This window comes from Cataglyphis hispanica, chromosome 1, assembly GCF_021464435.1.
Source record: "Cataglyphis hispanica isolate Lineage 1 chromosome 1, ULB_Chis1_1.0, whole genome shotgun sequence".
NCBI lineage: Eukaryota > Metazoa > Arthropoda > Insecta > Hymenoptera > Formicidae > Cataglyphis > Cataglyphis hispanica.
Genome location: NC_065954.1, coordinates 3,941,101 through 3,968,772, shown reverse-complemented (window position 1 = coordinate 3,968,772; position 27,672 = coordinate 3,941,101). Strand labels below are relative to the sequence as shown.

General features: G+C 41.3%; 1 protein-coding gene across 4 annotated transcripts in view; it reads right to left on the bottom strand.

The window, feature by feature from the left end:
- The window catches only part of LOC126852868 (semaphorin-2A), a 332,693-nt gene that overhangs the window by 168,867 nt on the left and 136,154 nt on the right, over positions 1–27,672 (bottom strand). The window contains exon 1 of one of the 4 annotated variants that reach the window (XM_050598139.1): positions 10,988–11,043. The exons of the other annotated variants lie outside the window; for them this stretch is intronic. Coding sequence (XP_050454096.1) covers positions 10,988–11,026 — 39 coding nt within the window. The 5' untranslated portion in view covers positions 11,027–11,043. Of the gene's footprint in view, positions 1–10,987; positions 11,044–27,672 lie in introns of those variants that run through there. 4 annotated transcript variants of the gene reach the window in all.

Genomic DNA, 27,672 nt, shown 5'->3' with positions numbered 1-27,672 from the left:
ATATTCACTCGCATTATAAAGCGCATCATTATTGTAGGATTAAATAATATATTTCAATTTGCAATATACCGTTGCAATCTGCGTAGTTTTATATTTAGATGGCAATATTTGCCTTTCTCATTGAGAGAGAATAAAAATGCGTAATCTCGTGGGATGTATGCGGAATGACGATTGCGGAACGCTGCGTTCGCGCTTACTCGATTTTCTCTTTCGCCATAAAGTTAGTGCGAGATCTCGCCGTTGCAGAACTCCTCGAGATTCCTTCGAGATCTCTTTACCCATCTCTTTCACCTTTTGTCTTAAACGGAAGTCCGCGCAAGACGCCCGCCACGTTTGTCCTTTTGGAAAATTCTCCCTGATGGGAGAGAACATTTCACTGTCGGGAATTGTTAGAGAGAACGAGCGCTCCCTCCGATGCACTTCCCTCGAATACAAAAGCGCGCTCGTTACCCAGTTCTAGGATCGCGCAAAAGTGGGGTTAATAGGATTTCGCTATTTCACTATTACCAAAATTGATCGCGATCGTTGTCAGTTTGAATCGCGCAGAAGCTCATTCGCGTTTCGTCAGTTGTTAGATGCATAGATGCGACCAATTTCAAAGCCGGAACAACGAGCAAACTTTTTCCATTTCGCTTCGTCCACACATTTACAAAGCAGCAACAAATTATTTAACTTAACCAACATTGTAGCGCGAATAAAAAAAGTATTATAAAGGCAATATATTCCCAATATTGTACCACCATTCATCTAACGGAAATGCACGTTATGAATTTTGTGTGAGAAACAATTCGCTTATGTAACAAGTTCATCGTTGCGCATATTAATTGGCAACATCTACACATTACATCACGACCGCCACAGCTCGATGTTAATGTTGCGAGTTCTCAAACGGGAATATTCACGTTGAATAACATGCTCCAGTTACTATGTACGAACGACAGCAGCGAGATAAAAATAAAATCGTGGAAGCGCCGATGTAATACCAATTTTCAAATACAGGGAAATATTTGCAACACAAAAAACAATGGCTTAAAATTTCGCTTAACCGTCGATTTTAGTCAATCAAGAGCTGTAATTTTCCACTAAATTGTTAAAAATTGATTTCGCTCAGCAAATTCCAACAAGGAAAAACGTACAATATATTTTTAAATGTTCTTTTAACATTAAAAAAAATATATATGTTACAAATTAAAAATTTTATATATCTTATAAATTGAATAAAAAGTGATCGGTGCGTGGGTCGAATGTAATCGGCGTAAAGACGAATATAAATGTTGTATATATTATTATTCGTATCTTGAGCGTGTACAAAAGTAACTTGATATTGAATTCCACGACGATGACTTACGCGAGAGTTGCCTCCTAGTGTACAACCATAACCGAGTTACGAGACGCGCCGGAATAAAGTGCCTTCGCGAAGTTAGTAATACTAGTTATAGAGGGAATTGTCTCGAGAGAAGAGTATGTTACCGCCAAGTATGGCGGTGTAATGGGCGGCACGTGGGAAATGCCGGCGCACTATGGCATTAACATAAGTGCCGTAACGCCTAACATGCGGCAAAGAGAAATTCCAATGATCTAGCATCACTGTGGCGTCAAATGCAATAAACAGTTTACGAGAAAGGGAGAGACAGTTTATAATTTAACAGAAACTCCCCGTATGTAGAGTGACTAGTCCGAGTAGATTTAATCGTTCGTTGCATACATTAAGGATGACCTGATGCGCAATCGTTTGAGTGCGGGACCGTTACATTTCTCGTTGAGCACGCGAAACGGTATTATCTTGATACGCATTATCCGGCTAAATCCTCGACCCATTATTGGACGTATTTATCTGCTTTCCAGCTTTGCTGAAACGTGCAGAATGATAAATCAACCGCTCACCTTTTCCAGCATTCCGCCGCTCATTCTCAATATTGCATAAAGGTGAGTTTGCATCAAGTAGCGCGATGATAAGAGATTTATTCACGGATTTATTCGGAGTGGTATTAAATAAATTATTACATACAGGAAAATGTCGTTATTAACCCGCCATCGCAGTCGTTTGCTTCATTTATTCGTTTCGCAAATATATATAAAATAATTTTCTTTAGCGAGATAACATTTTTTTGAATGTACACAGCATCAAAATATTATTTTGATAATAAAAAAATTTTCAAGATGGGTTTGTCATGAATAGTATGTAATGCGTAAATAAAAATATTAACGAGTAAATTTTGAGATAGTATGTGTACTGGGTATATAGTGACTGCCAAATGAAGGCAAGGCAAATGGCGAATGCATTTTCACACGGAAATGTCGAACGAGAAAAATTCGGGCAAACTCATCGAATCAAGAGAGCTGTGCAGCGAGAGATGCGCCATGTACACGTCCGTAGTTCGTCGTCGTTTTCTCGTTTAATGCTACAACGTTCCCTTGGGAGCGAGACAACTCAGGCGTGTTTACCTTCCTCCGTACTTGACTCGGCGATGTCCTGTTCAGGCCGGTGGAAAACTGGGGCAATAACGGGTGATTGGCAACTTTCAAAATAGCAGCCCGCGGAAACGCTGCCGGGATGACGCGCCTGCATCGGAAAGTCGATGAAGAGTTCAAGCAACGCGTCAAGGTGTATGTCACCGGGGACGAAAGCGCGCGTGGATGCGCCGGAAGTTTCAGAAAGTCAATATGTTGTCGTCGGTGTAACGGCACTCGGAGAGTTTTTCCTCACGAAAGCGAACAGGTATTTCTCCGATCCAGCGGAATTATTTCGAAGAAGTCGACCGCGATAAAAATGAAGCACAAGCTGCAACTTTCGCCGGCGAAACCGATATTCGTTTACGCGCAACTACTCGCAATTTTAATAAAACTTTGGAGAACCGGACCACAACCATTCCACGCGAGGACGCAATAAAAATATCCCGCGGCAGAATTTTGACAGTTTTCGACCTGTACGCTCTAATATTGCGTCACTTTCGTAACACCGTGTCTCTATCGCAATGTTTACAGAATAATTTTCAGAATTTTTCTCAAAATATGTCCGCGTTTGTTAGTTTTTGTATTTCCGCGAGAAAAAATAGAAGATTAATTGTAAACTCTGATAGAAATCAACATCTTTCGTAAACAAACGAGACTTGCAAACGGTGCGTTAATCTCGGTTTTGATTTCTGCTACTCCGCTGAAGCGAAGCAAGAATCGCGTAGATGTGTACGAATGTGCCGAAATTCACTTGGAGGCCATAATACCCAGAATTTCGGAATTAGCACGGCTGCCGGCGCTGCCACTACCGCACAATGGAATACATTAAACGGCCCGCACATTCCGAAAGCTAATAAAGTCTGTTACCGCTTATTACACCTCCGTGGATATGCAAGTGGATCAATACACGCGCTATACGTGTCACTTGCCATACGTCGAAAACATCTATGTGCTTATATATATATATATATATATATATCAGAGAAAGAGTTTTTTATTTTTAAATTATTCCGATAAAACGCTTTATGTGAAATAGATCTTTGATATCTCCAAAATCTTGAAAATAATACCGTCTCAAAGAAAGTCTTTCGAAAAATAGAATTTGGAAAAAAATTTTGGAATATCATACAAAAAGAATGTGAAAGCATTGTGTTCAGCACATTATTAAGTGCAGGTGCGGCAACAAAATGCATTCGTATAACTTTATCGCGATGGCAGGATGCCGGACGATACGATTTACTGTAACCACTTGGTTGATAATCAGTGCCCTAATGCGATATTGAGAACCTTTTGCTTGCATCGACATCTTACACATCGTGCTCATGCTACACCACGAAAAAGTTCCCGATAAAGCTTTTCCCCTCTTTCCGTTCCCTTAACTCTCATCGTGTATACGTACGCGTGTCTCGAGTCTCGAGTGCAAGAAGAAAAAGATAGATAGGTGCAGATAAGGAGGATACGACGACGAGAGCGGCGTCGTCGCGCTAGAAGAAAACGGCGACGGCCCGGAGGGGTCGCCGGGATGAAAGTGGATAGTGGAGGGAGAAGGATCCGTGTGAGAGCAAATCTTTGTCGTAGGAAATCGACCGTCACGCTCGACTGGAAGCTTTCGAGAGCCGAGCACGTCCCGGTGTCGATTCTCGACCGATCGTGTCAAACAATAAACGCGAGTTTATTCCGTGCGATTCAAAAATAGGAACTCGTGGATTTGCCGTCGACGTAGCAGCGTAAATAGCACAATGATTTTATCACACGCGTATATTTGTTTTTCAATTTACAAATAGCATCTATTTCGTCGTTCATTTGTTAAAGAGAGAGAGAGAGAGAGAGGAAAAGTGAAAAAAAGTGTTTAAAGAAAGAAAGTAGATTGAGTTAACCACAATTAAGTGAAATTATTCTGAGTGTGCATCGCGACGCGAATGCGACACACCGTTTACGTACGACGATGCGCAGCATCCGCCATCCAGGAATTAACGCAACGAGTGCTTTTCCAAATCCCGACAAAGAGAGGGCTGTGGTAACAATAAGCCGCGGGGTAAGTGCTTACAAACACCGAAGGGAGTCGAGCACGCGCGCCTGCTGCCTGTCCTCCTCAACGTCTCCACCATTCCCGTAACTCCCCGTCTACCTCTAAACGGACGAAATCTCCTTGTCAGCATTTAACAGTGCATTCGCGCACGCCCTTATACTGCTTATACCGCTATGCGAACCTTTCACGTGTGACGCGAGTGCGCTCTGCGCGTGTCATGCGAAACTATGCAGCATTAATATGTAAAAAAGAAAATATTGTTGCACAATTTTTTCGGCAGAAATATTGTTATATAAATGGATAGTTACTTTATATGTAATTTGAAATATAATAATCAAAAAAATTCACTGCGTACTGTGTGTGAAAAATAAATTACAAGACACGTGTATTGACAATTACGATATCAATTGCCGTACATTTACCTATAGCACTTAATGTCACCTTACATCTGTCTGACATGTACTGACGGTATTCTATCAATTGACAGAAATGTCAACCCGACATATGTTAAAGCCACTAGTACCGCATTTTTTATTCCCACGAATGTCTCCCGCGTATAGATGATTGTCGTTAAATTTTAATATACCATGAACCGTACATTTTCTTGCGAGAAAATGATTTCTCATTCGTTATATTTTAATATCGGAGAATGATCAATGTCATTCTCTGATCTCGTGCGATGTGCCGCTATTGTATCATGCGTGAACGCATATAATATTCGCTTATAGGACCTAGTTGCATCGATATCCGGTGGACGAGATGCGTTATCCCCGGGGAAACAATATAGGGGCCTAAAACAAAAGGATACGGTGTATTCGTCCGCGAGAGAATGCGGTCTCGGCAGATAAGTAGTATCTAATGCAGAAACGTTTAACGGAGGCACCGACACATTGACAGGTAGAGATCGCCGAAAGGAAATTTATGCTTCGCCACGCCGGTAAATAAGAGATTTACACGAGAGAGCATCCTCTTCTCTCTTCTTTCGAGTCTCCCTCTTCCGGTATATAACCTACGCCGTATTCTCCTTCTTGTCTCGTCTCTTTCGTCTTTTATCGTCCCTTCTCCCTGCCCCTTCTCACTCGCCATGCGCCGTCAGCGTGGTGCTGAGTTACATGGTGATTTGTACTTTTGATTACAAAACTTCGGGGGAGACACAGCACAATAGTTATGTCGAGTCGACGAGAAGAGAGAGTGGAATGAACGTCGGCAACTCCGGATATCGCGGAAAATAAAGGGACAGTATCTTCACGCGGCAAACACGCGTGAGTGTCTGCGTCGAACTTCGATCTTTTCTCGCCTGCTACGCGACATACAACTTTATTTTTCCTCGCTTCGCGGCAAAATGTCAGTCGACAGGAGTCGATTTTCTCCTCACCATCGCGTCGCACGATTTACTGCCGTATTTCTCTCTCTGACGTCCATGAGTTGTTATTGTCGTCATCAATGTCGCACGAGCGTCGCATTTCTAATGCAAGAGAAATATAGCATGTACATTGTACGTGTTATACAAAACGTACTCATCGTTTTCTCCCGCGTGTATATAAAGGGGGGTTGACAGGGATTCCAGTCCACTTTCCACGATTCTCGCCTCTCACGGGAGCGATTCAACGCGAAATTAATTTAGCGCGAATTAACAGGGCAAAAAGGTGTGCCTGCCCCGGCGTAGTTTGAGTAACGCGAGCAACTTGGAAGAGACGAGACAGGAATATGCACTCCGTACGAGCACTCTGCCGGGTGGCCGCCATCCGCATTATGAATTCCCGTATGCATTACAGAGTAACCCAATTTCTCGGAATTATCGCTGTGTATGTCGTTCTCAGACGGTCGCTTGACATTCAAATGCATGGAGAAGAATAGTCAAAGTTGTGTAAAAACGACAACAAAATTTTTCAAAAAAAAATAATTAAATTCAAAATTCATAAAATAAAATTGCTCAGTTTTTTTGTTATACTTACAAATATATATATATATATATAAAATTTCTATTTCAATCAAATGCATTAATCATTGCGCGTTATATTTTCATTAATTTTTTGTCAGTTATTAATATCTTAGAACTTTTAAAAATTGTTATTAATTATTAATTATTGTCATATATATATATATATATATATATATATATATAATAGGATTAGTACAATGTAAAATTTTTATTTCGATTAGCTTCCTTGCACCTCAAATGCATAATTCTCAAGTTTTTTTTTCCTTTCTTTGATCACGTCTGAACTGAAAAACAACTCTTTGGCAATTGTATGATCTTCATTTTTTCTTCGTTAAAGATGCGTCAAGCTTGTTTCTCGCCGCATTCCACACTCTCGTTTCGATTAATGATCATCATTATTATTATAGTTACACTGCAGAATAATTAACCGCCGATATAACTCAGCTAAGTGTCAAAATCCTAGTGGCAATTGCCTTTCCAGCACGATCGGATGTGACTATAGTTCATCAGTGATGGTTAGTCCAGCGAGGGACCGGAAACGAAATGACGCCGCCAAATTGCTCGCACTTAACACCGATCGTCAATTTTTTTTTTTTTTGCGGAAGAGATCGGACACAATGCATTGCACCTGTTGGTTAACTTGACTGTGAATTTCGACGATCAAGTTAATTAGTCGGCGTGTCAGTCGAGTGTATTCAAGCACGAGAATACTCTCGATTATCCCCATTAAATTAAACAAATTCTGCGAGTAGTCATTTTTCTGGGGCGGATGGAAAAAGAATAATCGTGCATGTTCGCGTGAATGAATGCTGTACTATTTTAAAAGTTACTCTGAAAAATTATGTAGCAATAAAAATTAAATAAATAGTATTTTCATATTACCTACGTTCTTTTTTTGTCGGCGCGTGTTAAAACTGTCTCTTTGAATGATAAAAACGTCTCGAACGGATAGAAAAATTAATTTTATAATGAAACGTATATATTCTATTTATGTTGTAAGCGTCGTATCCATTCACTTATCAAATAATGCTTAGCAAAAAAAGAAGTATTCACATAAAGTGCTGTCTTATCGCGATGCTATCTGCTCGTGCGGATTAGCACGTTAAAAGCGTGTGTATTATTACAATGATCTTTCGTGACAAATTTTATGGTTGATAATATTGGCAAGTGCAGTCTTTGAAAATAGGTTAAAACGAAAATAGTTATACTACATTTCGTTGCACGAATATTTTATTATTTGAACATACATTGTAAAAAAATATGTTCTGCTCATATTCGATTTGAAAAAAAGTCGACGAAAAAATTTGATAGATGTTGCCGGTGAGAATATGTTGCAAGATGTTGCAGATATAAATATCCGTGGAATTAAGAAAATTCAACCGAAAAAGCTCTGCAATAAAAATCTGTATTTATCCCATTCAGCGCTTTTAACGATATCATCTTCGCAAAAATGTTTTAGAAGAAAAATGTTTTTGAATAAAATATGAACTGTAAATTGATAAATCCACATATTGTAAGATATAAGATCTAAAATTTTGTCCTGAAAACTAATACATCTTGTATACACGCGATCGATTTGCCGTACTGTAAAGTTTGCCTTCTACGAGTGAATTACCGTACGACCGTTATCGTCATTCCCGTCTGCTATTCGGTTAATTAGACGGCAGTCGGCGACGCACCTAAACTAGAAAAGAGTAAAGTCAATTGTGAACGATGGATCGATTTCCAGGAAGCGTCGTGTCCACACGCAAACTCAGCTATACGTCGCGTGACGACGACAGGGAGGGAGGGAGGGAGGGTACCGGGAGATGATCGAGCCTCGTACGGCACTGCCGACAATCAGACGGGGTTAAAGTAACACAGGCAGAAATGTACGTCTTTCCCCCGTCATTTGGCCGGGGACTTCGATCAAAAATTCCAGGCTCGTAACGGCTTTTATGGATAATAAAAACTGAATAGTCGGCGAATAAAGTCACGCGATTGTTTGATTATTCCGCAGGCTGTTTCTGTCTCTGACTGTCTAGCGATGAAAGAACGAAGAGTATGCGAGCAAAGTGAATGAAAATTTATTGCCTGCGCTTGACGGAAAATTTTTCACTAGGTGTAAATATTACATTCTCGAGAAAACTGCGTATAAAAAAAAAAAAAAAATGCGGGAAAATGCGTTAAACGTACGTGTTTGAAATTTAATGCAAACTTTACAAGGTACATTGTATAATTTCTCTAGCGTGCAAATTTTCAACACGAGTCTCATATCTTAAATTCCAACGACCTTTCAAAACGCGACGTTTTAAAAATTATTAGCTCCGCACAACTTGTGTTTCTCTTATCCAATATAAGTTTTCTGCATTTATCGCTATATATAGTCAGAGCAGCATTCGCTACACACATATTTCTATGCGTGTTCCTAAGTCGCTTTTATCTTTGGTATAAAAATACTCAAGCCCCTATCTATATATTGTGATATACTAAAATGTAGACAGATTTATGCACATCGATTGGCACGAGCACTCCACGACGGGACAATACAAAGTAGCAATAAATTATGAGACACGAGCAAGAAGTAGAGCTTGTGGCAAATCGACTGCATATTATCGTTTGTGATTCTATGGAAAAAATCATTTATTGCAGATTCAATGAATGCGTGCAAATAATAGTAAAAAGCGCTATTTGTGACAAAACCTAAAGTTAATTGAAAATTGTAGCACAAAATAATTATATGACGAACAATATAAATCTATTCATAACTCCATCGCTAAAGAAATTATTCAAATTCCAGTCATAATCAAGCTCTGTAACGTCAAGACTAATATTCAATTATTTGGAATTACCTACTGAAGCAATGCGCAAAAGCCTTCCCATAGGACCGGCAAAGCAACGTCATAACAGAGGTACACGACACAAGCGCGCTTCTATCGAGGCTCAGATAGCGGTTGGATATCCTAGATCGATATGAATCGGAGCCCACCCGGGACGTAAGGACGCCATTTAATTTCCGAGGGCGCGCATGCACCGCCGGGAATTAATATAGATGGATATGAGTTATCTGCGATGCGCGTGCAGTGCCGCGCCAGGCATGCCGCTGACATGTATGACTCTTCCGTGATGGGCATCACAAAGTCCTGGCAGGACATTCGACCATGTAGAGCGATAGATATCAACCTGTTTTAACGTAACTGTCGAGCGAACGCTTTCAGATCTCTGAAACTGACACTGATGGCTTATCTCTCTCGTCGAAGCGCTGTGACGCGTCACCGCTGAAATTCGTGGCCGATAAAGTCGACAGGTCCTCGACTAAGAGATCACGAGACAGCAGCCAATTTGCTTGCGATTATCGATATTTTTTTCTTCAGCGGTTTTTCGACACGTCAGCTTAAAGTATTCAATAATTTCTATAGGTAAAACGACAGATCGATAGTGATTTCCGCTTGCCAGTTTTTTCAAAAATAATCTCGATAAATAGTGGAAAGAATTTAAAAATTATGAGAGAGATTCCAATAGAATTCGAGTAAATTGAATCCAAAATATTCGTGTTTGAGTAATAAATATTCATTCTGTTGTTTAGAGCACTCCGTTGAAATTTCAATTATTACTCCCGCCAAATAAAAATTCGAAACTGTTTACAAATAGTCATAATCAATTTCTCTTTTACGATCAACTAACTAAAGTAACTAAAATAATATTTGCAAAAAAAAACAAAAACGATACGTATAACTTTTTTCATTAAAATATTTAATCTCTTGTAAATATATTTGACCATGTTCATATTCATTCACCAGTATGTTGATGTTGTCGATAACTCGGGCAAAACTGAATAGTATGTATCTCAAACTGCAATAATCTCATATATAGATATTCGTACGATCGTCTACCGACTTAGATTTGCTTGCTTCGCATCTTCTTTGAGCCCGTCGAAGTACACAGATCGCAATATTGCCGAGGTCAATCTGCGGATCGCCGGCAAACGGAAAGCAAATCAAATTCCCGGCAAAGCATGCGCGTGCCAATTAGAGTATCTTGATGTGTGTGAATCCCGCTTTGATCAATGCACCGGGCACCTGAGTAATCTGGACCGTAATCGATCGCACTCTGAGAGATTATTATCGAGAAATACGCGCCGCGCATGTGCCGCCGTGCTCGCGAAGTAATAAATCTCTTATTGGACATAAATTATTACACCCGGAAGCGATACATTTGAGATTTTATAAAACAAAGTTACGGTAGTAAATTTCGTGCAAACTGTAAAAAAAATCGTAAACTTTCCACGATTTGTCAAATGTTCATTTTCGCGAGCTTAATTCAGTTAGAAAATATTGCTCGACTCTAATTGAATACGCCGGAAGATATAGGGGCGAAAAGTTCACAAGAAATTGTCGTTATTGACGACGCAAAGATCAATTCTCTCCACATGTCGACCTCGTTTCCCGGGGGAAAGACGAAATGAAAATTTCTCTTGCTTAATTTAGTTCTTGATTAACCGACCAATTTACCTTCGGCACTGATTTCCGAGCATAAAGCTGCGAGCGCAGCTCTAATTTATCTCGCGGAATGTCTATACTCACCGAACATCGCGTCGGGATGTTATCGAGAGCATATACCATTCTTGTCTACTCACCACCTGCAACAAAGGAAATGCAAACATGAATAAATAGCAGCAGGGACAAAGAGATATCAGATTCGCTGTGAGTATATAACATGTTGCATATTACATGCTATACAATCGCGTGCTCGATGATACGCAACAGTGCCTCTCAGAGAGAAATGGCGTTCACACTATTGGACGGATCACTTGTCTGGAAGACTATGCGTGCGCTCTGCTAGTCACGATCTCCGCCAATCGATCGTCAAATGGACAAAGCAAGCAGGGATTATCGTGTATCGTTCGTGTACCCCGATTCAATCTCCAGGTGTGCTCAAAAGAGAGAGTACCAGGCCAGACTCAGTTTCGTTCATCCGAAGAGGAGAGCACACGAAGCTCTTCCGCTATTGCTTGCACTCGAGGAGAGTCGAAAGTACCATGGCGATGAATCGCACGAAGCTACGTGGGACGAGAAAAAGATACGATCCCCTCCAGGGTCGAAATACTCATACCGTAGGCTGTCTACTCTACAGGAGAATCCTTTCAGGTTTTAGGGTAGCAGAGCGCAAACATTTCTCCTCATTACCGCCGCCACCGTCTCGCCGTCGTGCTTCTCGCTTGATCTCGCGCCGAAAAGCTCCTTGTTTCCAAAATTAAACCGCGACGATGGCGGTACGTGGGCTCTTAGCCGACGGACGTTTCGCCGACACTTTAGCTTACATAGTAAACTTTTGTCGTTCAAAGCAATGTCACACCGGTCTTACCGTAATGACAAAGACGGATTAACTTGATCGTTCGCTAACTTACGCTGTTATATAACGTGCGATGTACTCAACCATCTTGCGAAAACCGATGGAATGCATGCATATATTAACATATGGATCGAGTACTTTCTAATGTACGATACGTTATGCAAGTCATGGAAATAATATGAAATATTTATGTATTGTAGCCAGGAAAATAAATTGCTTCTCGACCTTTTATTCTTTAAAGATTTTCTTTCGACAAACTCTTTCAATCTCATCGAAGAACAGTGCAATAATTTTTTTTTAAGTCCAAATGCTTTTATCGTTATTACGCTGCTCTATGGCCACAATGTCGTGAGAATATTGACTGTTAAGAGGGAAAAAGCAACGCCGGGCCAAGTAGTAGGAGCAGGAAGCAGAATGGGGAAGAGACGAGTGCATTCAGGTTGAATATGGAGTATAGCCGGATATGTGTGTGCGTGTACGTATATATATATATATATATATATATATGTAAGTTCGAGAAAGATGGAGTCCTTTTCGCAGTTTATTCTTCGCGAGGGCCGAGAAGAAGAACGGCAGGGTCGCGAGTCAATAGAAAACCCCGTCATTATTCCTCGTCCAGAGTATGCCCTGGGAAGGAGGGCGCGGCATAAAGGCAACGATGAATAATCATCGCGAGTGCTTGAAAGTAAAACAAACAGTTAACCGCGCTTGACTTGACGGCTAAGTGGCGTATTTAACAAACAAACAAAGCGAACGGTCGGGTACAGTGACTGCGTGTAGATTGACGATTCGGCCTCGCGACGAGGGAAAACTCTCGCGTGTACTCACCTGATTAAGGTTGCGGTCCGTAGGGACCGCGGGGCAATACAGTTCACTGTGGTTTTATAAGTCAAGCATTATTCACGAAACGAATATGGCAAACAAAGAGTGATCGCACGACGGTTGAATATCTCCGCGCGGAAACTTTTTAAATAACTCAATAGTGAGAGGCAATTAAATTAAATCGTGCGCGAAATCGTTTGAACGTACATATTTGATAATTTAATTCGCGCCTGTTAACTGTGTCATTTTATAAAAACAAGTATTAATTAAAATATTTCATAAAATTAAATCGCAAGTGTAGTCTTTATGATAATCTAGTTATATTCTCTTCATTAATTTTTCGCAGTTAAATTAAACGGAGAAAATGGAAATATAGGGAAAGTACAGGTAGAGTCGACGCTGGCAAACGGAAGAAGAAACGAAAGGGGGCCAGAGAGAGAAGAGATGTGGAATGGTTTTATAGTTATAAAATTTTACGGGACACCTACATCGCACCTCCATTAGCGCGATGCCGTCTCGACTCACACATCTTGCCGCCCTCCTCCTAATGCACACGAGTACCGAGACGCCACACATTTCCTCCTTCGACTCCTGTAATCGACAGAGCACAACGAGAGAGGACAAAAGGTCGAGGCGAAGAGAAACGGAGAATTTATGTAGAAAAGAGAGCTAGTGGAGAAACAAGACCGTATCGACGTTCTCACCCTTAAATGTAAGGGCATCGCGGTGGGGCATTAGAGCGGCAGAAGAAGCGCGGATAGAGTGCGGAATAATACTCGCAGAGGGACCTATCCGCGAGTTTGAAGCGCTGCTCCTCTTCGCCTCGTACCGTTCGATAGAGCGAGAGGGAAAAGGCAAAGGTCGCGTGGAATGGGAGAGGGGCAGACGGAATAAAGAGCGAAGCGAAAGGAGATAGAAAGAGGCTGGTGGATGCTACGGGCTACGACCCGATCCGACTCCAAATGCGGCGCGGTTCCCCTTTGACATCATTTAGATAAAATACGGAGTCTCTTCTCGGTCCCCGATTACCCTCCCTCCCCTTTACACTGCGAACATCCCCCGTCTGTCTGGCGCTTCCCTCTGTAAAATGTCACATAAGCCGCGTCAGAATATCTTCACTTGAACTCTTATCCCGGATATATTTACGAAGTTTTTTTATGGTTGAGTGATCTCTATGTGCGTAGAGTGATCGTAAATAAATCTTGTCGAACGGACAAACGCGATCCATGTCTAATAATACTGCGAGATACGAGATACTCTATGTGACGGAGGATAAGTTTTTAAAATGCGTATAGTTTTTTTCTGTAAAATGAAAATCGAATGCACTCAAATCTGACACTCGCAAATGAGGTTTCAATTTTCAAACAAACTCGAATGCGGATCGTATATTCTTCGAACAGAGCGATTGTAAAATTAATTTCTGCTGACGGGAGCAAATCCCAGCCAGACAGCACGGCGCTGCCGCACGGAACCACCGAAAAGCAGTACCCGAGATTTCACGTGAAAGCGTTAGCGGATTGTAAGGGCAGGGGCGCAAGAAGGACGACGCGATACCGGAGGAGGGTTCGAGAGAAGTAAAGTTAGCGACACGTCCAAACTTATCTCCCCCTCTGTTTAATTTAACGTAGCTTCGAGTTAGCCGTTAACGCGCCGGCGACGAAACTCGGCCGACAAGCGTTCGTAATTCTACGATCCTGGATTTCCACCACCCTTTTCATTCTGATGTGCTTCTTCTCCTTTTTTTTCTTCTTCTTCTTCTGTGCCCTCGAGACGGCGATGATGGCGATGGCAGCGGCCATGCCAACGATACGACCGTGCCCGGAGTAGAATCGCGTCGCCGGTAATGCGATACATCGCTTGCAATATCCTCCCAAGTACTGCAACGAACCGTTTCGCGCCATTTAGCACCTAATTTGTAGCTCGAGAGACGTTCACGCCGTCGCCACCGCGATCCCGCTCGTAGTTTCGCATAAAGGAGGATCGCGTTTCGGATTCGAAATACAAATGGGTGCAAATGGACGTCACGTCGTGCGACTATCGTTTCTCGTGAGTGAAATTTTAATAAGTTATAATGAGATCAAGAAAATATATATACGGATTTACTATGGCTAATGGGAGAAGAAATATAACTCTATGAAATAACGCGAATATAATATCAACGGCAGTATTGAACTAAAAAATAATTTAAAAACTGACAGTAAAACAGATTATAAAATTGAAATCTCTGAACTAAATATAATAATAAAAACAAAATATAATACTGTAACCGATATCGCACGGGAGGGGAGGGGGAGAGATCTATATCTGTAAACATTTTTTTTTTCGTATAAACCGTTGACCGAGTATGAACACGGGAAAATGCAAACGGCTAAAGCGTATCCGCCATTCCATTGGTTTCATCGCGGTGTACGGAAACGTGCCTACTCGATGTGCTACAACTGTTTCCACTTCAACGACATTGAAGTATCGCATCTATAGATTGTTTCATCGACGATTTTACGAAAAACATGTAAGCCAAAATCGTTCGATTAAAAAAAAAAGTACCCGTGCCTAGTCCGCGATATTGCACAATACCGAGAGTAGGCTCGATAAATGTGTTCTCCCTTTTATTTTCGGTTCGAACGAATGTCAAACTACTAGATTTGGAACGTGTACGGTGACTTTTGTTTCGATATCGTGAAACATTTCACGATTTGTTTCGTGAGAGAGAATTTCATTGACATTATTGATTTATTTACTGAATTCTTTGAAATAAATCTTGAAACTGTAACCGGTGTGCATGCGGATATCTAAATTAAATTTATGATATCTAAAATTTAAAAAAAAAATCTTTTAATCGCGTTAAAATAAGCTTTTCACAAATATTTGCAAACAATTGAATATTTGATTTATTTCAACTATAGAAATATCAATTTTTATAATATGCTGAATGATAATAATCTTAAATTGTATTAGAAACTTTATAAATAAATTATAAGAGGACATAGTTAGAAGAAATATTGTAAACCGTTATGTTGAATTTTGAGATTTTCTCGCTAGACTCTACAGCAAGAATACACTCTTCTTCGTAAAAGCTGATGCCAAGGGTGAGTGAATCGGGCTGAGCAAAAAGGAGCGGAGACGAACAGAAGTACGGTCTTAAGAAAACTCGCAATATTTACCCAACAGAGAAATCAGGCACGATGTAAAAATACAAATCGTCCTAATCATTATTTACTTTACTTTAGCGAGCGTCGCGCGTCCCTCCAACGTCTGAAAAGACTCCCCCGACGTGTACCGGAAAGCGGGAAAGAACTTTTCGGCTTCGGTGCACTCCAAACGTCGATCCGCCGGAAAACCGACGAGAGTCGAAGAGGATGGGCCGAAGGGATTACTGATTAAAGGCCTGTATCGATCGCGGCCAGGTAGACGAGCGTTAATTTCATTAGTGCATCCGGCTCCCTATCCGGTCTCCGCGAAGAAATCTTAATCAATTAGCGTTTCACAGTGAGAGTAATCCATTTGAGACGAAAATACCGATGATGGCTGTGTATGTAAAACTAGCATATCATTTCATAAAAACCCATAAATATAATTAAGAGTTCTAGCTTTATTTTCAATAATTTAAACAAATAGTTTGGGCCGTTAAATTAAAGAGAATGACAAAGTGAGATAATACGTGAATTTTGCATCTCAGTTGTCCTTGTACAGTTTTCTTTGATGTAACGGCCAGAATTATTTGTTTAAATTATCAAAAACTAGAACTATTAAAAATAAAGTCAGAATTCTTAATTATTTATGAATTTCCACAAAATTACATGTCAGCATCACACACATATAGTGGTTCGCCATTTTAAAACTATATTCTACATGCATAAATCATGAATAGAAATTTTCTTTTTAGCGATATAAATATGTATTCTTAAACTGACGTCGGACGTGTATATGCGATCTGTTTATTATTTAAAATAGTATGGATGGAAGAATAGTCACATTCGACGAAACAGATTTCTTTATACTTATTCACAAATCGTGAATAAATACAGCCTGCACTTTATCACGTGACTTTTTCTATTTCAACACGAAATACTTTATAGTCATGAAAAATAAATATTTTTATAAAAGAAAAAAGATTTATTTAAGATTATAGTCAGTATATCTGACAACTCTCCATCGACCAGGGATTTCGAAAGCTCTCTACTTTAAGAAAATCGTAGAGAGGGAAATCACGTCGGTAATCGGGCCCGAGTATTAAGGCAGAAAGTTCGATAAAGACGAGAAACAGCGGCCGTAAGAAGGGGATCGCAGAAACGAAAGGAGAAACAAAGACGGTGGGGAAAAACGAAGGGTACTGTTCGTCCGGAGAAAGAATGAAAAATAAGCTGCCAGGGGTTGGGGACAAAACGGCTCATTGGCCACGCATTCGCCTAACTACGTTACTCGTGGCGAGACCATTTCTTCTCGCTTCGGGCCAGCCCGGCCACTTGTGTTTCGAGAGAGAGAGAAAGATAAAGAAAGAAAGAGAGAAGGAGAAAGATTGCGAGCAGCAATCACAAGGCTATGGAGAGAAGAACGAGGATGGCGAAACAGAAAAAAGGAAAAAAATATCCAAACGTTTCTTAACCACGGGCCCGGGAAATTGAATAGTACCTGCGAAATTGAAAGAGGAAATTCGACGCGTTTCGAGTCGCCGCTTTGCCGCTTCGCGGCGCCGAATTTTCTCTCAACCCCTCCAGCATCATGCTCTAGCGACGTCGACGTCGCCTTTGTACGACGTGAAGCCGACATTCGACAAAAAAAATCGACCGCGATCCGGTAAATAATGGCGGCACTTGGAATGACGTATCGTCGCGTTATTGGCTTGCCTCGCGAAAAAAAAAGAATCGTGAAATAAATCGCGCAGCGATTGAAACGTATAAAAGCTGTCACTATAGCAATGACATCATGATTGTATATCTCTTAGATGGGCGATTCAAGACTCATTTCTAAATTATTATTTTTTATTATCTTTGACTTTATTTAATAAAATAAAATTAAGGCACTTGGGTGAAATTCGTTTGTGATAAAATTATAATATCTTATCTTATAATCACGCATCTATAAATATTGATGAATCCGTCGAATAAAGAGCAGTTTACGTTAATTTTCTGAAAAAGTTTATACGATCGACCGATTGAGAAAAATTCGTATTACTCGGTGAATCTATGTACTTTCAACTCATATATATATATATATATATGTATATATATACATTGTCCGCAATGGATCGAGATAATCTAACGGGGAAACGGTCCCGTTACCGATCTTTATCGGACATTAAGCAGAAATCCACCCGGGGAAATATACGCGGCTGACTTGAGAAACACGCAAACGCAGCCCGGTAAGGAGGACAACGGTCATTTCGACTGGAAAATGACAATAAAAAAAGATATATCGTTCACGTAATCGTAAGAAACGGAGGTAATTAACCATGGACCTGCTGAGGCAGCGTGGCTCGTACCCGGACGATGGTCCCCGACCACCGAAGGAAGCTGCGGCTTCCATTCTGAATAAGATCATTCCGTAGTTCTGATTACGTAGCTTCGAAATCTCCTTCGGGAAGCTTCACTCTCTTGACCTAATCGCAATTACCTGTAGCCCGCGAGAATTATCGTGCATGATGTTGGCGAGATACCTCCAGGCGAAACCTTCGCTTACCGAATTCCGTAACAATGCAATTTATACAATCGCCTCGAAATTCACTTCGCCGCGCATATAACTCTCGTATCGATCCGCCGACGTTCCAATTCGCGAGAAAAATGATTAATCTCGCGAGCCGCGTACTTAAATGGCCGATACGGCAGATTGATTTATCTCTCCAATGATATTATGAATGCTCACGTTATCGGGACAAAATGATATTAAAAACAAATAAAAAATCAAATTGTCCCGCATATTTTTATATATTTTATTATATGTAATATAATAATATATATTGTATTATGTTTCGCCGTTCCATATTCCGTGTATAGCATAATAATGATCCTAATTACCGGTAAATAAATTGTCGATGTCTAGCGTTATGGAGAATTGATTGGTAACCGAATATCTATCTTAACTGCACGTAGAAACGTTCAAATGTCCGGCACTCGTATTTTATCCGAATGGGAGTATAATTAGTTGGAATAACGGAAAATGTAGCGGCGCCATTACGTAAACGGTGCAATAAATGTAAATCAGGCGGCCACGAGAGCGGCAATAACTCGCGCCTAAAAACACTGGCGCGTCATCCGACTACATTATCATCCGTTGAGGTCGATGAGAGAACAAGCGGGAAAAGAAACGGCTCGAAGGAGAAACAAATTCATTTAAAAGAGTTCGCGGCCGTGGTTTGGAGAGAAAGAGAGAAAGAGCGCTCGTTTAAAATCTGTTTTCCCAAAGGGATCGAGCGAAAAAAAATTTATGAGGCTTTTGCTTCATTATCGTTTTATGTGTTGGATGGCCATAATTAAGTTGCAAGAGATCTTCGATCCAAATATTTTTGCAACACTACTACTTTGAGTAGGAAGATAATTAGCGAATCACGAGGAGAAAATTTGAAAGCGTGTTCACAAAAAACCTTTAATAGAGATGAAGCTTGTAACAGAGACACAGAGACGCTTGTAGACGGATACTACCGTAGGAAACGGATGACACTCAGCAGGCAGCAGCTCATTCGACTAGAAGAGGGGCGTGCCACCGTGTCGCAATCATAACTATCAAAACCAGAACGTGCTCCTATCCTCTGCCCCTAACCGGATGTCCTTCGACCTATTTCCGTTATCCCGCTCATTTCGTCGTTTCAAAGCGGTAGCAAGTTCTGGAGCACCAATCTATCGGGTATAGAAAGGCCGAAAGTAATAACGCTCGCTTCCGTAACGTTGTCGCGTTTGCATTCTTCATCGAAAAACTTTTTCAACGTTGAATTCAATTATTATCCGTTTTCACAAAGTTTTCACATTTATTAAAGAAAAAAGAGGGAAGAAAGATTTGCAACTAAGTATTCGAAACGAAAGTCACGAAACGAATAAATGTCTTAAATTTGTCATATAATCTTTAAAAAGACATTTAACGTATTTAGGTACTTTTTGTATCGCTAATCATATTCTGCGATAAGACCTCTTGACGTTTCCCATCGTTATCCGCTTGCCGTGATACTTTTTTTTCTACCAATATCGTCGACATAGATATCGTCTGATCTCATAAAGAAAACGACTAGCGATGCGTATTTCTATGAAGAAATTGTACGCGATCGATTTAATACTGGATTACGCGCGCAAAATCTAGGAACAGAAGATGGATGAATACATTCCGAGAACATACTTCACATAAGATGATATAATTTTAAAATCGTAGTTTTTTACAATATGTTTCGAGCCAAGCATTGCGAATCAGAATTATATAGCAAACGTCAATTAAATCAATTTACAGAGACAATCGCCTTTCGTCTGATTTTGAAGCTCAGCGTCCAGCAGCTTTAAATTTAAAGAGATCACTGTGTTATAAAATAATTATCACAATAAGAATTGCTCAATTTCCTTCCACAAACACATCCCAGATTTTCTTCATACCGGAGAAGAATGGACGTATTCGCATCGACGTATTTAAAAAGCTAGCGGTTACATTCGTTTCTTTTATCGCGCAGTGCATTATGAAGCGAAGAAAGAAAGAAAGCCGCGAGGCAGAAAAACATATGAGAAGATGTAAAAAAGAGCGTCTAAAAGGGAAAAAAGATGAGAGGCGAAACGCTCGCGAGTTTCTGGCCTCTGCGCCAAGACCGATTTCCGAGAGTTCAGTCCGAGTCTACTACCCAGGGTGCGCTTTACATGAAGCACAATGCAATGGGCGTCGTTATGGCCGAGTAGCGTCATAAAGACTGGCGTCTCACTCGCCACACAAAGCGCGCTATTTTGCCACCCTTGCCAACCTCCTGGCAGGCACCCCCTGGCTACCTCCTATCCACTTTTTCCGCCCGTCCCTTCGTATGTTCCGTTCGCGGATCCTCTCAGTTTGTGCCGCGGTAACGGCGTCCTTTACACGCTCGCTCTCTTTCTCCTCTTCCTTTGCTTTGTCGGCAGCGTCGCTTGCGCCGTCGCCAACGCACTTCTTCGGGGTCTAGATTTCCCCTTTTTCTGGTTTACTTCGAATTGCTTTCATGCTTCGTTTTACCGTCTCATTCTATCTCTTCTCACATAAACAAAAGTGCGAAATTTATTTAAACCTTTTTCCATCGTCTTTCCTATTTAGTTGTCGACTTTACATATTCAGTTTTAAATCCTCACTGCAGATCATTCTTTGCATCTCGATAGAATATAACGAACAATTCTGTGTTAAATGAAAATATTTCATTTATTTTATTTTTTTTTTTTTTACTTTATTAAGTTTTTAGCTTTTTTTCCTGCAGAGAGAATCGACAAGAAAATTGTAATATCAAATTTAAAAATAATTTAAGAAAATATAAATTATTTTATCGATTTAGATTGAAGAAGAATGCATTTTTTTCTTTTATTCGCGATAAATATCTGACAGTAAATGAATCAGAGTCTCGTAAAAACGATGTCGTGAATGCTTGGAACGATCGATCTTCTGTAAATCTTCCGCACGCGACAAATCACTACTCCGTTAGCAAGTGGAGATCCATTAATCGCATTCCCGTTTGCTCTACTGCCGGTAAAAGCTTCGCTTCGCCGACTACTGGAAGCACAGGACGAGAGGGAAAGCAAGAGATGGGAGAGATGCGGCAATCGCCGCCATATACACTCTCCGGCTCGCTGCTTTTATGAGTCTAATATGAAGAAAGAACCACGCTCAACTATCCACCAACACAGCTAGACAACGTTTCATGAACTTGTCGTGCGTATAACATGACATAATCTCTTTTCGTATAATCTTCGTATAATATTTTCCTTGAAGATATTCGCCAATCTTGTCTCAATCGTTTCTCTCTCTCTCTCTCTCTCACACATTGTCGAATCGTTACATTCTCTCTTACGATCCCTTTCGCGATTCATTCTATTTCCGATTATTTCAGCTCTCGTTACATTCTCATCTCGTTGTACATCCAAAAATTAATTTAACGTTGCAAATTAACCCAATATTATTATTCACGCAAAAATAGAAACGGATCTTGCATTTCTCACATTTACATCCATATTATTTACTGTTGCTGAATTTATCACGCACGTGCCAGATCTGCGTTTTTCGCATCACGCTATCGTACCATGTACTTCGTGTACCGTTCTTACGCCTCTCTTTTACAAGACTTCCTTTCACGTTTATTTCGTGCGAATGAGGCCAATTCTATTATGCATGATACTCGCAGCATGGAACATCTTGCTTGCGTTGTTTTTTCTTGAAGGTGCGCATACAATGTGAAATTTATGAGAGAGATTTTTTTTCATCATCGCCATACTCTTATTTTCCATTTTCATATTTAAAACATTTTCTCCGCAAGATTAAACATTACACATAGTAAATTACGAGTAATACAATTACATTGTAATTATGATAATTGCGAACCGTCGCGTCGACTAATTGCGTAATTCTCGCCCGATGCGACGCGCGAATGACAGAGCGAGCAATTTTCCATCTTCTCGCACCCTCATTTTACCTTCGAAACTCTTTGGTGTTGCGAGCGCGAAATTCAGAATATAGCGCTTCTGACAAACGAGAGCATTGCAGGTGCGCCACGTTCCAATCAACACCCTTTCACGCACGAGACAGCAGCCGCGCGAACTTGTGAAATATGATATTCGAGTTTCTATATATAAAGCCCTGCCGCGATATAAAATTTTGTCTAAAAGTAGACAAATATAAATCTTAATCGCTTTCCTTTATAAATATCCTAGTCCTCCAATTCTCCGTTTAATCGATTCGATGATATCATCGGCGGACTAAGTGAATGAAGAGAAGCTATTTTTATTCATTCAGTAAAGAGTATTTAAAATTGTCAGCCTTGAAGGAAGAAAATAACGCTAAGAAACCGTCGAGTGACGTCTAAGGCGTCGTCTGGCGCGCCGCACAATGCATAGAGATCCTAACGCATGCAATCGCGGGTACATATGCATGCATTTATGCCGACAGGGTTGGAAGTTTTTGAGCGTTGCGGATGCAGACACCCTTACTAGACAGAAGAACGTCTAGTGTCAAGTGGCAACGTGGAATGAAGGGATTCGGCGGGGAATGCGACGGCGACGAGAAGAAGAAGAGTGGGCCGAGCAGAGGACCGAGGGTGGTGATTGTCGTCGGAAGGATGGCAGAGCCCTGCGAAAGGGTAGCTTAGGTGACGAAGGTGAGAGAGGAGTAAGAGGAGGAGGAGGGAAGAGTAGGACGGAAGTGCCGAAGGGAGGAGTAACGACGCCTTGTCGCATGCAAAATCGCGGCTCGATAATCGTGATAGAACGGCGCCATTATCACGGCGTGCAAAATGTCGTCGTCGTCATTCGAATATTTCCTTCCGCGTTCACCTCTTCGCTTTCGCGTCTCTCTTTCTCTCCCATTTCTTTTCTCCTCTTTTAACGACACATTGAAATCACTTTGAGACGTCGACCGACTTCGCGACGTGTTCCGCGAGCGCCCTTCCCTGCCCTTTTAACGCCACTCCCGGGCCGGAAGTGACAACCTCGATGACGGGTTTATGGCAACGCTCGACTCGACCGAGAGAGCCCCGGCCACGGACCGCTTTTAAAGCGTCGATCTTAATAAATGACAGAGGCGCGCGAGGAAAATCAAAGTGGAAGTTACGGGACGACCCGTGGACTTTTACCGGCGATTTTTCTTCGTTGCGGCGGATTGACGTACCAGGTGATGCGCCAACTTGGACAGTCTCTATAGTCTTTCTATAATCATTACGATATTGATGAGCAATAAAATTGCTGACTCGTCGGGACATCGTTCCGATGTTTTGCGGTGAAAATAAGTATGGACAAAATTATACAAACGGTCACGTAAGAGAGCTGACTTATTCTCAATTTTCATTCGTCTCACCATGAACATACAATTATCGATGAATATCGAGACCAGTGAGAGAAATCCCTTTTCCGACGATCTGCTAAAGAGATTGAGGTGAAGGGACACATGACTCTCTCAACGTAAAAGCGTAGCCCCCCTCCGCGCATTTGCCAACGTCTCTCCTTCACGTTAATAGTATGCATTTATTCGGAGACGCGGAATTAGAGCAGGGATTGCGTTCGCAGGCGGAAGTGGGCGCGCTCGCCGTTTGAAAATCGCTGGGCAAGACGCTTTTGAATTATTCAATTTCGCGGCGATGGAAAAGCGTCACCTTCCGTCCCGGTCCTCTCCTACGGTTGTGCCGCCTCAACGGTTCTCCTCTCGTGGAAACGATAAACCTAATATTCCCGAGCCTAGGCTTCGCCACAGCTGGCACTCCTTTAACCTTCAATCTCCTTCTACGATCACTTCATGGTGAACCAAAATTTGCCGACATTATTTCCACTTTCTTTGTGTTCCAAATATCGCTGAGATTATCAGTAGTTACGAGTGCACAATTTAACAATGAGATGGTAATGTATGCGATAAATGATATACATTCCGTAGCTTATAATTTCGGCTGATCGAAAAAACACAATGTATATATATATATATATGCATGATATATATGTATGCATGATAATTGTACATCAAGAGATATAATCGGTTCCTTAAAATTAAAAAAAAAATTTTAATTTGTAAAATATAAATATTAAACATAAAATTATATGCCGAGAAACCGCTTAAACGTGTATTATATTACATTCCCAAGCGATATCGCGATTGTGAATTTATATATTGACGCTGCGTCACCCTTCGTGCGAGAATAATCGACGCGATATCGCGTAGCGCGGCAAATGGAACTCCTCCCGGATTCTCTCCATAATTTCCGCGCTAATGCTTCCACATGTGGGAACGGAACTGCAGCACGCAAGTAACCACGAACTGCAGCGTGCATCTACATGGTCAAAAGCCGGTCAGATTCAATTACGAGGCAGTTTAATAATTCGCCGCAAGCCGAGTCACGTACCGTGCCGAGACAAGAGAGTGTCGCCCCTACCTCCGATTCGCCAAAGTTGCGAACTTGTTTTTGAGCTTGCCACTCGCATCGCTGCTACGATTTCGTGTCCCCCTTTCTCCGTTCACGTTGCGGCCGATGCGCCGCGGCGTTTGCAGAAATTCAAGGCGAAATCTCCTGTTTTTACAGACTCTACAGACCCCGTATGATTGCTGAGCCAAAAGTGTGCGTAAAAAAGTTTATTTCTCCCTGCAGTTTAAACTCGCATTTTTAAGCTATCTAAAAATAAAAAATTAAACCACGTATAATATTACTATATTTTAATCTTCTTTTATTACTACTTTTCTTCTTCTTTTATATGCTATATTCTGACAAGTATGCTAATAAACTCTCTACTCAGTTTAATTCGATTCAGTTGAACTCGACTCTGATATCGACAATAGATTAACTGTCGCGTGCTTCAATTATTCGGACGGAACGCGAATGCAGTTTGAACATGTATTTCCAGCGTCGATAGAAATTTCGTACGAAAATGGATCGTTTTCAGAAGCCTGTCGAATTGAATGCGCTCGCGACGATGATAACGTCGCGAGTACATCACGTACGTATCCTTTGCATGTCGCTCGCGCGTGGATCCTGCAAAACTCGCGAGCACCATCGTCCTTATCCGGACGAATATCTCGTCGTTGAAATCGGTGTATTTACGTACTTCCCCCTCGGCCAGCGAATGAACGAATTCAACTCCAATGGAATATCGAACGTAAATCCTCGGCCATTGCGAGATGCGCGATGAAAAGTTGCGAGTCGGCAAGCCGATAACATTGATACGTTAGCGAGTCGGCGCTTACGATTTTTTGCGGATCACCAAAGCGCGTATCTGTAACGGCAGATTTTCATTCCCCCTTTCTCTCTGTGTTTTTCTCTTTATCCCTCTCACCGTTCCCTTCTCATCGTATAATAATGCAGTTGTCGAGTTTTTTGCTGCGCCGGTCGTCTCCGGAAAATGCACGACGCCCGTGTCGCTGTGTGAGTACGTCGTGCACGGCAAAGGGAATATCAACGGATCCCATCTATGCGTGAAAAATGACAGCGATATATCAAAGGCGCGGTCATTAATCATCGGCTTCGCATTCGCGAGCCGTCGATGTCGTCGCGACGCCGAGGAGGTCTTTCGTCGACTGCCTAACCGGGCGAAATCCGTTTCAACGGGCGCGCCAGGGGTTTCGAAACCTATCGTTCCGCAACACTTGACGGAATAGAGAGAGAGAGAGAGAGAGAGGGGGGGGAGAGGAGGGCACGATTGAAGCACTACTTTAACTTCTCTGGAAGCGCTGATGGCGAGCGAAATAGAGAGATAGCCATACAAATAGATGGAGACGTTTATTTAGAGCTTCGAGATTTATGATGATTTTATTCAGTTTCTGATGTAATAAATTGCTAAACAATGCACTTTGCGCGCGCGGTATCATCCAATAATCTATCCGGTTTTTCAATGCAATTTGGACTCTCATCGCAATAATATTATAATAGTTAATTGGCGTATTTCATCGCAGAAATTTAAATACACAGCGATTAAAATAATGCTTTAAATACTGGTCACTTCATCGATACAGAAGTGAAATCTCTCGCCGTGATAAATTAAATAAAATACCATAAACAGCGCGCGCCGTTTAGCGCGAGTTTGTTCAGTTTAATTAATCCCGAAGGTACGCGAAACAGTCCCGCCACAATACCGGCAGTACTTTATTGCCATCGCTGTTTACAGTTGTGTCAACAGGATTCATATCTGAGCACATTACGATTCATCGTACGTCGGATTATGGACGTTGTCTTTTTTTTATATCGAATAACGATGCAAACGCGACTGAAAGAGAACAATACGCGATACATTGCAACATTGCAGCGATGATACATTTAGATATCCGTGCGAAAAAAAAAAGGATATATGTGCGAGAATGACAGAAGAAGAGAGAGAGAGAGAGAGAGAGAGCGAGAGAGAGCATATGACAACGAAGCGGGAGAAAAAAATGGAGGATTGCATCGGTGGCTTTGTTCTATTGTGTCGTTACCTCGTTAATGACATCGTTTTTGTACGCCATGTCGACGTTCGAGATCTCTCTCCTTCTCTCTCCTCTTTCTCGCACGCGCGCACGTGTACGTACTACGCTTGAAAATCGCGGCGGTTCCACGCACCGCACGCACGCGAGTACATACACGCGCATCGATGACATTGCGCATTCACGCGTGCGCGCGTTGATATCATTATAAACGAGCGAGCGAGCGAGTGGATCTGCACTCAATTTGTTTGATATCCTCGCCACGTATAATCGACGAACTCTTCCGTATACCGTCCCTCGCCCGTTTCACCTATATTCACCAGCACGACACGCCACTTTGTCATCGTAATACGTCCTACTGGGACCCTCCGAGTGCCTCCGAGAAAAGCGGTTCTGTAAAAAGTGCGCGTCCTCGGCGTGGGAGTTTGTCGACGGGGGATCTATCGAGGATGTACTCGGCACGGGAATCTCGCTTCGTGTGAACGAGGCTTAAGCGCCCATCAGAGGGTAACGATCGTCACTTAAATATCATGATTTGCCGTTTTTTCACCCTACCCGTATGTAAGTGTGATCTCTTCCTCATTTCTGTGTCATCATTTAACAACATTATTGCAAATAATGCTTGAAACTGCATATAAGTACCTGGATATTCATTGAAAAGTGAGATTGAGTCGCGCTTGATTTTCCAAAAGTTGTTTAATCGGCGAAAAAGGATTTCGCACATACACTTTGTAATTTTTCCATATTTAGGCGTATAATTATTTTAAAATATTAATAATATGTTTAATATTATTATAAAAAAAAGTTACTGTGCTATATATTTTTTCAAAACGTTGCAACTTTTATTGCACTCTGATTAATTATTACACGATTGCGTGTATATAAAGATTACGATAACAAAGTATATGATGGATACATAAGAACTCATAAAATTCCAAAATATAGTCTCGAACATCTTGGAATTTCGAGGAGATAGCGGCGATAACAGTCCTCCGAGTGACATTGTGTCTCGCGCAATCCCGCTTCAATGTCC